Source organism: Apium graveolens, chromosome 2 (assembly GCF_009905375.1).
Source record: "Apium graveolens cultivar Ventura chromosome 2, ASM990537v1, whole genome shotgun sequence".
Taxonomy (NCBI): Eukaryota; Viridiplantae; Streptophyta; class Magnoliopsida; order Apiales; family Apiaceae; genus Apium; species Apium graveolens.
The window spans coordinates 10,769,903-10,785,872 of record NC_133648.1 but is presented as its reverse complement, the minus strand read 5'-3'; the positions used below and the strand labels follow the sequence as shown (position 1 = coordinate 10,785,872).

Genomic DNA, 15,970 nt, shown 5'->3' with positions numbered 1-15,970 from the left:
ATCTGTTTTCGGTTCCTAAACCGTGTAGTTCTGATTTCCGATTTTCACAATCATGCATATTATAGTTATATAATTAATTCTTAGCAAGAAGATTGCTATCTTTCAAATAATCCTTAAAGTAATGAAATTTGATGTTGGATATTGTTGGTGTGCTGTTCTTGTCACTTTGTTGTCTGCAATTTTCAATCAATCTCCATCTTCCCTTCTTTTCCATTTCATCTTTTTGCTAAATTTGCATCACTTTTAAATTATTCACCTACTGCACTGTATTAACAACAACATTTTTGTAGTTTGTCATATTGGTTTATATACAGTGTTCAAAAAGTTGTTAGACATGCATCTGTTAATCCTTTTTCTGCTTGTACTTGGAGAAGAATTAGAGAATATGTTTATTCTCACTCCAAAATGTTTTATTTGTGCTTGTCTTCTTCACATGCAAAATATGTTCCACATTATATAGTTGTTAAATAATTAATGAATTAGTTTTACATTAATGAAAGTTCTTTAGGTACCGTTGTTTATTAATTGAACGTGCTCCTACACTTGTGTTATTTTTGACTAAATTTTCATTATGTGTTAACCGAACGTACTTCTACACTAGCTTTATTCCCGACAAATTTGAACTTCGATTTACTGTAAGGTAATAACCATGAATGCAAACAATAAATTGAATAGATACGTTGCATTCACGGGTACAAAGAGAACACTTGTGACAACAATGAATGCATTGCCTGCTAACAATAGAGAATATATCAGTGTGATTGTGTTTCATTTGAAATGAAAACTTAAGGACAACAGCTTGTGTCCTGTGATAATTATAACTTCTTGGACTGAGCTAATTATTATCGGTGGATTCTTGTCACTGCAAAATTATTAAACTGGTAACTCTATGATTCATTCAAGTTTTGTTATTCTAAAATTATACACTTTACCTTGTATATAATACAAGAGTAGCAGAGTTATCAACTGTAAGTCTGTAAGTTTTTTTGTTGAAAAGAAGGTGATAACATGAACTAAGCTAGCAAAGTAAAAAAGAAACACTTGAAGGTTACTATAAACACTGTTACACTGACAAGCCTCATGTCAGTTTATGATAAAAGGTGATGGCAGTAGAAAAAGTGAACAGCTGCTTTTTTCTGCATCTTTTACCTATCTCATTAACTTCCTTCCCCCAACAAAATTCAAAACTCTAATCTTTCTTCCACATGTTGAGGGTAACTTATATTTGGTTCAGGATACTTAACAAATGCGAGATACTTATATTTGGTTTGGGATACTATATTTGGTTTGGGATACTTGATAAATGATCATTATGACTTTTTATATCGCTATTATCAGCGATAGAGAGTAACACATATTATTTAAATTAATATTATGGGGTTATCTATTGTTATCATGCTTACTTTGCTTCTTATCAATTACAAATATGTTGCAACAATTATTTGTCGGAGGATTTGAGTCCTTGCATATTTAAATATAAAGTTGTATAATCAGTGCTCAATCTCACATTTATTCCTTACTACTGCCAATGATTCAGACACTAATCTTGACTAATAATTACTCTCCAACGTCCACACGAATCACCTTTATTTTTCATTAACTTTGACTAATGATTGTTTAAAGTACGTCCTAAAATATGAGAATTTTCAAGTTGATTAGTGTTTACACTGCTACAAACTTATTGGATTCTCAGTTACAAAAAGTAAGAAAAGAGATGCTTTCAAGAATAAAGAAAAGTTAGTTTATTCTTAATGGCAAACATCATCCAACTACAATATCTAACTCATGGTCCCCTTTTGCTTCCAATAATTTTCTTGAAAATTTACTGTTAGTCAATCCCCTTGATGCCATGATAAGCTTTCTCTATTTCCCATGCATTCTTGTTTACATGTATACAAAAGTTTTAAAAGCTGACATTTTTATCTTGGCTCCAGTTTTATATTTTGATCAGTTTATGCTTCTCTCTTCTTGCTTCTCCTACTGCAAATCCCAATGGAGATACTCCATTTTTCTTACCTCAAATTTCTCTTGTTTTGCTCCATGTTTGTGACCACATTTTCAGTTCTTGATCCCATTTCAGTGTCCCTTTTGAACTTGAAAGCAGAGCTCATTGATGGTTCCAATAGTTTGAGTGATTGGTTTGAGTCTTCTGCTAAAAGCCCACCTGGAAAAATCCATGCTTGTTCATGGACTGGTGTGATATGTAACAGTAACTCTACTGTCATCACTGGTTTAGACCTGTCAATGAAGAATCTTGGTGGTGAGATATCAAGATTGAATTTTGATTTACTCAATGATCTTGTTGAACTTAACATCAGTTACAACTTATTCTCTGGAGAGCTCCCTGAGGGTATTTTTAATCTCACCAATCTAAAAGTCTTGGATGTCAGCAGAAACAATTTTTCTGGTCAGTTTCCAAGTGGGATTTCTAAGCTCAAGAACCTGGTCACTTTTGATGCCTTCAGCAACAGCTTCTCAGGTGAATTACCTGTCGATGTCTCGGAAATTTCAGCACTTAAAGTTCTGAATTTTGCTGGGAGTTATTTCAGTGGACCAATCCCATCTGAATATGGCTCATTTCAGAGCCTTGAGTTTATACATTTAGCTGGAAATTATCTCAGTGGCAGTCTTCCACCAGAACTAGGAAGGCTGAAAACATTGACACATATGGAAATTGGTTACAATTCCTACCAAGGAAGCATTCCATGGCAATTTGGTAACATGAGTGAGCTCCAGTATCTTGATATTGCAGGTGCTAATCTCTCTGGGACACTGCCTAATTATCTCAGCAACCTGACTAAACTTCACACTCTTTTCCTCTTCAGAAACAAGCTCTCAGGTCAAATTCCATATGAATTTGGCAAAATTGAAGCTCTTACAAGCTTGGATCTTTCTGATAACTTGCTATCTGGACCAATTCCAAATAGCTTCTCTGAGCTGAGGAATCTCAGACTGCTAAGTCTAATGTATAATGGCATGAGTGGTTCTGTCCCAGAAGGTTTAGCACAACTCAAGAATCTCGATACTCTTCTTATATGGAACAATTACTTTTCCGGGTCAGTTCCTCAAGATTTGGGAAGATTTTCTAAGCTCAAATGGGTTGATGTTTCCACAAACAATTTAACAGGCCTCATTCCACCTGATATATGTGCTGCAGGACAGTTAACCAAGTTGATTTTGTTTTCGAATAATTTTTCAGGTGGACTGTCTCCATCAATCTCTGATTGCTCCTCGTTAGTTCGCCTTCGTATTGAAGACAATTCATTCTCAGGTGCTATTTCTCTGAATTTTAATAAGCTTTCTGATATCAGTTACATAGATATATCAAGAAATAGGTTCACTGGTGGGATTCCTACTGGTATATCTCAAGCTGTTAATCTTCAGTACTTCAATGTGTCTAATAATTTAGAGTTAGGTGGTACAATTCCTGAAAAAATATGGTCTATGCCACTTATGCAAAATTTCTCTGCTTCCTCTTGCAACATCACAGGCAAGATTCCACCATTCCATTCTTGTAAATCTTTATCTGTTATCGAATTGAATACAAATCGTCTTTCAAGTACTTTACCAACAAGTATACTCAGATGTGGAAGTTTAAAACTTCTTAATGTGTCCTTCAATGATATATCGGGTTCAATTCCTTCAGAAAAGGTCTTTAGATTGATGGATACTAGTTCATTTATTGGAAATCCAAAGCTTTGCGGAGCTCCCTTAAGACAATGTCATAAGAATGAAAGTGGACTGGAACGAGGAAGTAGAAGAACACAGAAGATTGCATGGATTCTTATAACCTGTGCAGTAGTAGTTCTTCTACTTACACTAACATTGTTTGGAATATTGTATCGTAAAAGAGGAAGTCAAGGTCATTGGAAAATGATCTCCTACAGAGGCCTTCCGCAATTCACAGCAAACGATGTTTTAAAGAGTTTTAACTCTACAGAGACCATGGAAATTATGCCAGCACTGTCAGGTTCAATTTGCAAAGCAGTTCTGCCTACTGGAATAACAGTTCTGGTGAAGAAATTAGAATGGGAAACCAAGAGATCGCAGTTTGTGTTGGCGTTTATAGACAGGATAGGAAACACAAGGCACAAGAATCTAACAAGATTGTTAGGCTGCTGTTACAATAACAATCTGGCTTACTTATTGTATGAATACTTGCCAAACGGAAATCTGACTGAAAAAATGATAACGAAGAGAGATTGGGCGTCTAAGTCTAAAATTGTGACCGGGATTGCTAAGGGATTGTGTTTTCTACATCATGATTGTTCACCAGCTGTGTTTCATGGAGATCTCAAGGCAAGTAACATTTTTCTTGATGAAAATATGGAACCGCGTTTGGCTGAATATGGTATCAAACATTTAGCTCAACTGACTGGTGGCTTCAATGCTGCAACAATGTATTGGTTGAAACAAGGTATAACTCATTCACTTATAACAAACTTAAATTTTAGTTGATTGTTTTCATGGAATTCATTTTTTTTGTACATAATCAAATTCTGGAATTGCTGGTGAACATCTAACCATTTTCCTTGAACAGATGAATTCAGCGGAGCCAATAAAGAGGAGTTCTACATCGATATATTCAACTTTGGAGAGATTATTCTGGAAATCATAACAAATGGTAGGATGAAAAATGCAGGAGAGAGCATCCGGAAAAAACAAAAAGAAGCTATTTTGAAAGAGATTTACGACGACAATGAAGCTGCATCCTCAAAGTCACTGCAAGAGGAGATTGATTTGGTCACTGAAATCGCTCTGCGTTGCACCACAACAAGATCATCTGATAGACCATCAATGCAAGATGTTCTGAAACTCCTATCAGGCTTAAAATCATGAAACCATGTCTAGTTTTTTTACATATAGTAATGTTTCAATAGTTGAATAGCTAGTGAGGGTTGTTATTTGCATTAGAGTGGATTTATATATCATGCATTATTGTGTTCATCTTAGTAGAGTGTTTTTTTTATAATACTCCGTCCCTCTCAATTGTTTACAAGAGCGTCCGACACTTATTTTAAAGTGCATATAAAGTATAGTTTTGTAAATTTTTTTAACAATTTTGTTTTTCTGAATAAAAATTAAAACATTTAACTTTTATTCAGAAAAAAAAATTGTAAAAATAAGTTACATAACTATATTTTTTATGCACTTTAAAATACGTACCGGACACTTTTTCAGAAATGTAAATAATTGGTCCCATAATTGGAAGGGACCGAGGGAGTAGCAGCCAATAATGTTCTGGAATCCTTAGAGGACCCAACTTTTTGTAATATTCCATTTTCTTCTTTAATTGCAACCTTTATTCGTTGCAAGTTTTATTCGTTGGTACTCATTGCAATTTATCCAAAAGGCATATAATACTTTTCTTCACTCCAACTCCAAGAATTAAACTTCTGTTAAAAATGCTTTTTGACAAATGAAGCAACACATTATACCATTTCCACTGGTTGAAATTTTGTTGTAGATGATACTTTTCTTCTATCCAACTATGACGAATATAACTTTACTTTAAACTGTTTGATGAAATGAATTTTATATCTTTGATATTTTTTTGTGCATTTACTGTTATTGGCACGTGCAACTAGGCTCATTTTGACCAGTATTTACACGGTATGATTCATCAAATTAAGAATGAAATTCATGGGAAAATTACGATAGCCTATACGATGTTTATTAATTGCAGGTTAATTTAATTTATGGGAAAAGAATTATCAAGCACGTGATGCTGGAAGAAAAATAAAATTACGATAACTTATATGATGATTATATTTCTCGGTTCAGCTACTTGCAAGTTGTTACCACAACACCATTACAAATTAGGATAATGAACGGATATAACCGATTACCTAAACAAACTTCACGAGACTAACCTGTTTATAAAATATGGCAAATTTTAGGCGATCAAATACGTATATGATAACGAAGTAATTAGATTTACGCATCTTCGATTGAAATAATTGATTATACGCATTTCAGGTGAAGGTATTGCAAAATACATAACACAAAATGCGCATTTGGATAGTAGATAGACTTAATATGCATTTGTTAAATGCGTATTCTTATTATTACATATTATTAGTAGTTTATCTACATTCACGAAAAAAATAGGACCGGACAATCCCACGTGAGTACTCACCATGTCCCCACAAATTTTCCGTTTATTATGCCTTTATTTTTTTGCAGTCAGCCGCAGGCACCAGCACAAATGCATAGAAGTAATACGCATTCACCGGTCATGTATTAAATCGGCTATAGTTGGCCATTTTTTTGAAAGTCGCTATTTTGTAAAAAAATTAAGTTATTTTTGTCATTTTTTTTCTACAAATGACTATCACTAATACTTTGAGAACATTGGTCAATTAAAAAGTTTTATCAATTTTTAGTCAACTAAAAGCAAACAAACTCAATATATCTCGATTAGAGCGGGGATCTGTGGAGAGTAATATGAATGTATAACTGCCCCTGCGTTCAAAGTAGGGAGGCTATTTCGTGAACAACTCCGACTTGGTGCATAATACATAAAACAACGTGTGATGTTCAAAATAATACCTAAGCCTCAAACATTATTCAATGTTGATTTTTTTATGAACATGAGATCTAAAATTCATAATTTTTGTTGTGTTAGCACCCACAAAATATTCAAAGGATCTTCAAACTCCATCACCTACAAACTCAAAAGTCATGTTAATGGTTAATTAGACAAATAACAAAAACTATTTTTCATTGCCTAGCTAATATTTTATTGACAATTTTTATAAAATTTCTTGTGAATTTGTAATTTTTTTACATAATATAAGATTATTCTTGCCTTCTCACAAAATCAAGCACTGATACAAGATTTCATCATATTATATCGGCTCCTGCAAATTAAACTAATCATGCTAATATTTATCATATATGTATTGCTTAGTTAATGAACATGTAATACAAATTACAAATCCTTTTAAGAGATACATTTCATCATCTTCGATAACTTATGGAGCATTTCTTCACTGTTTAGTTCAATTAAGAAAATGAAACATGGTTAAATAACGAACTAAACAATGAAGAAAGTGCTCCATAAATTACCAATATGAACATTTTTACAGCGATAACTAGTATTAAAATGGACAAAAAGATGTATATAAAGGTTAAGATACATATTAAGAAATAGAGTGTAAGTAAAATCTAGAGAATGAACAGAGAAGAAAATAATAAACTGAAGTCTGATTTGTATGAGAATTGAACTCAACTATCATGTGTCTATATATACATGTAAAAACGACAGTTACGAATGAATAACTGATATGATATCAGTTACATATGTGTAACTGACAATGTGGCAGTTACATATGTATAACTGACGGTAACACGTGCATAACGCGTGATGACTATATTTTATTTCCATAATTTGAGACATTTAAATATGTATAATCTGCGGTTGCATGTGTAACATGTGATGAGTATATTTTATTTCTATAATGTGCGACAGTTACAAGGAAATAACGCGTGTTGTTGTAACAACTTCCAAGTACTGAACTGAGAAATATAAATGTTGTTTAAGCCATTTTAGTTTTGCTTTTCTTCTAACATCAAGTCATGTAACTCAATATTTTTTCCCATTTTGCAGTAAGATAAAAATATAAGATTTTGGAAATGCCTTCCTCGCTTGAAAGGTTGGTTCTTCCTTAATAATTTTCATGTATTCAAGGTGTACACCATAAAATTAATATGAATAACTTTCTCATATGTTGTCTATGATTTTTCTATTTTAAATATAATTGGCAATTTAAAGAATGTGCATTCATAACTCGTGATAATATGATAGAGTTGTTATCAATCTTGTACGATATAAACATTATTATATATATTGAATATATAACTAATTCACAATAACATTGCTAATTCTTAAATCACATAAGCATATAAGAATTAACAATTAAATTATGAGAGGGGTTTGTGAAAACAAACAGAGATTGAATTTAATTTCGAGTCCTGAAAACTGTCTCCTTAAAGCAGTTTCGCCCCACACCATCCATGTTTAGCGACCTGCTTCCCAGGATAAAACAAGATACTAGTATAATCGATAAATCGAAAATACTCTCAACGAACTTGAACCAAGCCAGGAACTATCACCGGAATATTTGGAAAATTTAAGACTGAAGAGACCGAGAATTAAAGAGACGACTCTTATTTTCTCGACTTAATGAAACTGGTGCCCTAATACTCTATTTATATAAAGAGAGGCTTAAAAGGCCTTATTTTTCTTTTTGATGTGGTACATGGTATTTATAAGAAAAACCGAGTAATAGGTTTGTGCTACTCTCGATTTGGTACAAAATCCACTTTTCACATTAAAAGGTCATACTTTGGAACATCAGTCCTCATTCACCTTTTACTCGTTTTGAGCATGTAAATATGCGTTGGAATCCCCTCGAAGAGGAGAAAAACGTTCTAATAAATACACACCACTAACACATAATGTGTCTCACTCATATAGAGTCTCAAAATGATTCACAACTTAGTCTAAAATACTAAGTTTGTCCAATAATCCCCCACAAATGAGATTGATGGTCCAGTGGCACGCACCACATAGACACACAGACGCGGAGCTTGACTTGGTGATAGTTCTGGCGGTCAGATATAGCATACGATAGGTATAGAATGCTCCTTGAACCGTTGCTCGAATAAGTATATTGACTTTACTGGTAGACAGTATGACGTGATGTCCTTGAACTGTTCGACCGTTTATGTAAACGATGATATACTTATCACTATATCTTTCCTGACTCATTCGGGTCTCATGATTATGTCCATTTTGGCCCTGGAACATCGTCCTGGTTCTGCAAGAGTTTCTAAAGAATTGTGCCTCGCAATTCTCCTTTGAAGCGGCTCCACTTCTTTCTCACATAGATAATCTTTATCTTATAGAGTAACCCGTGTTTACTCAACCGAATTCCATGTATTTAAACTTGAAATCCATTAATTCGTCAAAAATCATTAAAAGGTTAAATTTTAACCTCATACCTTACGGGTATCACTGTTTCATCATCATAGAAATAGGCAAGGGGTTACCCCCACGGTAATTTGGTCATCATGATTTAGTTGTCCCATTGAACCAAGTTCTTGGGATCTCCAGTCAGCAAGGTTGGGTGTCCACCATGACGCGGTTAAGCAATAGGAAAGGCCCATTTCTCTCGATGATTTTACAACTATCTCTCAGTTTAATTAGATTCCCTTGGCTTAAATAGATTCGCTCAGTTTAACCATCTGGTCAGTGGATCCAAACATTATCATTTGACTTTATATAGTCAATCATGATAATTCTCGTTGAGAATAGTTGTTTAATGGTATTATGTCCTCATCATGGATGTGAGACATATCATTGCATACGCAGCACTGTGATCTCCCAATTTGCATATTGATTACACAATATATGCATATTGAAGACACGTTTTCCTTGTCATTTAGGAATATCCTTCCAAAGTGGCTATTCATCCTTTTAACTGCATTTATTTTATGCACTAGACTCGTATTCCATCATGAATCGAGCTAAGTTTTGGATTTCCATGACACAACTGCTAAGTGTGAAATGTATTCTCGAATGACTTTTAAGTTCTTAAAATCTAATATCTAATATACATACTATATTCATATAGTATAATTAGATATATTTTGTATTGCATTCCAAGCTCACGAGCACATATCATACACCTTAAATCTCATTACAATCACTTCCAAGTGACCAATTTTCATTGTACTCGTGCATCTACCCAGTTTACCAACTGTGTAGCCTATGTCTGATTTTGTACAATTTTAAAAAGTACAACAGACTTGTAATCCTTCTTGAGAGATCATTGTTCATCTACGCTTGGATAAATATAAATCCATTCTAGCTATGACAACTTTAGCTTCGTTGATCTCTTCAAGATTCACAACACCAACATGTGACATGTATCATCTAAGACTTTTAAAGTCACGAAGATTGTAATCTTCAAATCAAAATTTTTGAATCTCATCAAGATTTTCAGAGATGATCTTCTTGTCATTACTTCTCGTAATGATCAGATCACTCACATGCAATCAATTATGACTTGCATATCATGTGTAAAATAACACATGTACACTTGTCAATTCTCTGATTTTGAATCAGTTTGACATCTCATATTGACATATTTCACATTTATGAAATAACTTTACTAGTTATTACTCAAGTCTTCCACTTGTTATTGATATTATCAGCTTTTAGCGTCCCAAAAACCAACAATTTCAGTTTGCATCATTACCGAGTTTAAGCGTCCTTAAACTGGAAATCCTTATTCACATGGCAACCAATTTTGAGCGTCCTCAAAATGGCAACCATGTCATTTATTTGAAGCCATTGCTTATCATAGCAATATCAAATTTAATATGCCATTATTTTGTGTCTATGTTATTTCACTCAACATGATCACCGAAAATACAGACTTTCTACTCTTGCTTTATCTAGAGCAACCCTCAGGTTCACGTAAATAGATATTTCCCCAAAAATCTATTTAGAAAGATCGTCTCAATGTTCATTGATGCACTTTTAAATTTCACAATACGATAATTTTAATATCATCTTAATGAACCTTGTTCTCAAAACTCGAGGATAATTCATAAATTATATAAGGTCATCATTTTTTACTATAATATTTTATTATCAATCTGACCTTTTACTTCCTTCAAACCCACATATATTTTCCCAATTTGAAAATTTATTTGGGTCCTAATGCTTCTATCTCGTAAGAAGATCCATATATTTTTAAACAAGATTCTGTCAAACAGAACCACTCTCTCTATTTCTTAATATCCTTTCCCCCACAAAGGACATAGAGAGAACATACACAATCCATTTTCTAGTACACGTGCTAGAAAATCTTGAGTTATTGACTTCTCAATAATAGTCAAATTATCTCTTGATATATCCACTTATCAAGGAATTATACGAGAAGTGCATTGCTCCTATTAAATTTACAGGTTTACCTTCAAGCAAATTTTCAAGACATTCGGGACTAACAATTACCCAAGTCTTTTGCTCTCTACAAGTTCATCCTCACATTCATCGAATAACTTGTAAGTTCATTTAGATTACTTTTAATTACAAATCTATTAGGAACTACTAGCTTATTGCATAACCATTCCTAAACTCTGTAATAGTATTCTTACAATTCTCAAAAATTAGATTCATATATCGGATATTATTAGAATCAAGCATTGTCTATGTATCAATCCAAAATATCTCAATTGATTTCGGATCTCATGCTACCAACAGAGGTATTGGTATCAAGTTTCGAGATACCCCCACATTTCAATTATTTTCAAGAATGTTTCATTACATTCTATTATTCATAAAAAATTCAATAATTTTCTATTCTAGATACCCCCACAATTTTAATATTTCATAGAATGTCAGAAAACATTCCAAAACTTATAGAAAATTTAATTATTTCCTTCTGTGGTATTATGTTTAAGGAATGATTAGCCCTTCGTAACTAATATCCTCAAATTCAGTGATAGTTTGAGCTGATCACAATCGTTTTGCATCTCCCTTAGAGCGCAACTCAAGCCTACATCTACTCCATTTATTTAATGCGAGTAAGGTGCAACGACCTCGTGAATATTCACGTTGCAAACAGAATTCTCCCGGTGATTATTCATTATTAAATTTATTCACTACCATCTTAATTATCTGTATTAAGTTGGTTTTACCCTTGAGCTTATAGAGCACACATCTCTCTATTTAGCTTCAATATTGACTCGATTACGAGTACGAGTGACAAATGTTTTACTATCAAATCAGAAAGTAAACACATATCGTGTCACTACCTCTCATCTGAGCATGTTTTACGTCATTTATTAAAAACCTATAAGATTTTAATATCATGTTTAAAGAACTTCCCGTAGTTCTTATCATTAGAAATTCAATTATTGAATTTCTCTAAAAAAAATTACATGGTTCACACGAACCTACATTTCTGGCTCACCTACTGGTACAACCAGAAAAGGCCCAAGGAAGAACATAAATTTTCAATAAACCCACATTCAGTCATCCTTGATCAACTGATGCGTTAGGGTTAACAACTTTTCGAATTCTCTCCGAAGTTTAGCATAAATAGCTGATATCAATATTCACCATATTAAGTATCACATGGATCACTATAATAGGCTCGTGTGTCACTGCCGCAGCAGACCGACACCAACACGTGAAATTACTATTTAACTGGAGGAAAAATCCAACCAGAAAATATAATTTCTATGCCAACCCATAACCTGTACTCCAGGCCCATTAGGTTTTTTAATGTGGAGAATCCCAGCAATTGTAAATCTAGTTCACTTCAGCCGCACAACTCATCACATTGTTTAACAACAAACATATTACTTCATAATATCTAGTGCAGCACAAGTGAGAATACTAGAACAAATTTTTCCCGTCAAACTATTATTATCTTACGAGACACGTTACATAATAAAACAACTTATGCCTCCTTTAATAGCTCTCCAAAGTCTCCATATAGACTAAAAATATTTTGTTAACAAATAAATCTATTAAAATAAGATGTTTAAAACTATATAGTTTGTATCACGTTTATTGTCACAAACCTATGCTTGTAAACTATTTTCTCCAATTAAATAGATACGCGGTAAGGCCTCTATTTATCCAGTATTATAAGTTTGTGATATAACTCAATTATTAAAGATTAAACAATAATAATTGATGTTTTGTCATCACTCAACAATAATTAAAAATTAATCACCAAATAATTAAGTTCTCACATCTATGTAGCCATATCATTTAATTGCATAACAATATCATGTTATGAACTTGCAAACACACATGTAAACTATAACATATACGATTCTTATATCAGTATACTAATAATTCCGAAATCATTTCATAATTAAGAAACTCTAGCTCATATATATTATCAATCACCATGCTAATTAACCAAAATATAATAAACTATCCATTAATAGTGAGAACATGGACAAATTATAAATTTGGGTGTAATCTACCAATTTATAATGATTAACCCGAGAAACAGAAATCACCAAATATGTCCACTTGAATATAAGTTGATCATAAATCAATAACCATTAACGCATCAATAGGCTTATAAGAAAACCAATTATCCAGTAATTTTGTGCTTACTTTTGCCTCGTACCTGTTATGCTTAAACAAAGCACCACTTAAAATCAAATTTATATTAATTTCAAGCACATAGCAACAAGTGATTAAAGAAATTAATGCAATAAATTTAATTTAGTTAATGAGGCAAATAATGGCCACTTATATCTATACTATACTATAATAACCGGAATGGGGTATAATTTGGTATGCCGTTTTTTGGTTGGTTTGGTTTTCCCCATTTATGACCGTCGGATCTTTTTAACCAAGTGATAAGGACCGTTCGATTCAAATACTAAAAGAATATACACTACTCAAGCTCCCATGTTCGAACCCTGCCAACGACAAATATTTATATTATTATTTATACAATACTAAAACTCTCAAGTTCGAACTCCACGAACAACAAACATTTATATTATTATTTATACACTACCCAAGATTCAGGTTCGAATCCTGCCAACAACAAATATTTATATTATTATTTATAAATATACTAATAAGGTAATGATCCAAATTTTTTTTATTATAATTTAAATAATATAAAAATATTAATGAAGATCCGTGCATCGCACAGGTTGTAAAGCTAGTACCCATAAATATAGTACACCATTTAGAGTCTATCAGTGATAAGTATAAGGTCGTGATCCAATTTAAACAATCAAATTGACTTTGCGTCTACTCACAAAAAAGTATGAATATCGAAGTAAATTGCTTTAAGATTGTTATCAATCTTGTACGATATAGACATTATTATATATATTGAATATATAACTAGTTCACAATAACATTAATAATTTTTAAATCGCATAAGCATATAAGAATTAACAATTAAATTAGGAGAATGATTTTAGAAAACAAACAGAGATTGAATTTAATCTCGAGTCCAGAAAACTGTCTCTTTAAAGCAGTTTCGCCCCAACCATCCATGTTTAGCGACCTGCTTCCTAGGATAAAACGAGATACTAGTATAATCGATAAATCGAAAATACTCTCAGCGAACTTGAACTAAGCACTGGAACTATCACCGGAATATTTAGAAAATTTAAAACTGATACATTATTATCAATTATATTTTTACTGATACATTAAAATAAACATATTTACAGTTTACGAAAATAAGTTCACTATTCGTTCGTTTTCAAATGTTTACATATGTAAATAATTATATCTAAAAATGATTGTATAGTGTATCATTTCAGTTATTAACTTTTCGTTTCTCATATCTGCATATTTCAAACATAATGATAAAAAGATCATTATACAATCTGTAAACATTTAAAAACATAACTTATATCTAACTTTCTTTTAATACAAACGTAATCGTCTGCTACTATTACAATCTTATCTAATTTAAAATAACTAACTCTTTTAACAGGATCATAAGTCTCCGCGTTGTTATAATTATAATTAATTGAAAATGTCTATGTTGTGCCTAAAATCTTGCATTCGCTCAATTTAAGGCTCATAGGGATATTGGATTCAATTGGCATGTATAAGGACATGGTTTGATCCAAAATTAGGCCAAGATTTCTTAGTTTTAGAGGTACTTGCACTGAGGTGCAGAGTCCCTTATGAAATAGCAAGGAGAGGTTCAGGTTTCAGGCATGCATGGTTATGATAGGTGCTGCTAAGCATTAGAAGAAGTCCTGGATGGACATGTGAGGTATTGAAAGTACCTGGATAACTAGATGAAACGGAGAGGTACTGTCGTACTGATGCAGGAGTATCAACGCACTTGGATTGTACCTCCTATAATTAAGGACACGGGTCGTATCATCAATGAATGGATTTCTGATGCATTTTTATCACTACAAACGTGATAAACATTTATAATTAAAGAATGATTACATAGTTTAATGGATATTTACACGAAACTATGGATTGACATGGATATTTAACTTACTTGAAAACTGTTGGATTTACCATGATAACTGATTTGCCTATCGAAAACGTGTATTATTCTCCGAGTAAAGGAGTCCAACCTTAGAAATTTACATAAAGTTTGATTCATATATATCGAGTATTTAGGCGTAGGCAAAGAAGGTCGAATATTCAATTTCATACGCGAATCGACGCGTGTAATCATTGTAATTGTTTTTCGAGCACTTTTGATTGAGAAGGATTTTCTCGGTCATTTATACTTGGTATCTTTGCTAATTCAGCTCAAACTATTATACAATTCCATTTATTCTCTTGCAATTGTACCGTTGTTTATACAACTGTAACATCTGCATTTTACTCGAAAACCAAGGATACTTCATTTAGATAAGCACAATTAATTCGGGTTATTATAATCAAATTTTTCTGAAAACAACCTAAATTTCATTAATACGATTGTAACTGTCTATGACAATTAGAGTTATATTTAATTTAAAATTGACTTGTTGTTTTACTTATATATATGCATCATGATTCTATCATTTTTCTTATATGCTAATTTCAAATAAAATACTTAAATAATCATTATACAATATGTAAATAATTAACAACTCATACCTAACTTTTTACAATGCGATCGTAAATGTCATCAATTATTACCATATATGTAATTACGGATAGCCAACATTTTTGTATATGAACATCTCTAATAATTATGTTAAATTAAAAATACCTAATTTCTTTTTATACGATCATAACCGTCTACAATTATTATACTTATACTCAATCCATCCAAAATTAACTCTCTCTACCATACCCTTCTCCCATATTTAACAAGAAATTTAACTCATTCCTATACTCAATCCATCCAAAATTACCATACTCTTCTCCCATATTTAACAAGAAATTTAACTCATATCATACATATCAAAACATTCTCTCCATTTCCAATTTCCT

The 15,970-nt window shown here is 32.4% G+C and overlaps 1 protein-coding gene across 1 annotated transcript; it reads left to right on the top strand.

Annotated features, from left to right (window-relative positions):
- The first annotated feature begins 1,793 nt into the window (after nucleotides 1-1,793).
- On the top strand, nucleotides 1,794-4,947 carry LOC141706928 (uncharacterized). Its single transcript, XM_074509822.1, has 2 exons — nucleotides 1,794-4,417; nucleotides 4,541-4,947. The coding sequence occupies exons 1-2, from the start codon at nucleotides 1,993-1,995 to the stop codon at nucleotides 4,837-4,839; spliced, it is 2,724 nt and encodes a 907-aa protein (XP_074365923.1). The 5' UTR covers nucleotides 1,794-1,992; the 3' UTR covers nucleotides 4,840-4,947.
- The last annotated feature ends 11,023 nt before the right edge of the window (nucleotides 4,948-15,970 follow it).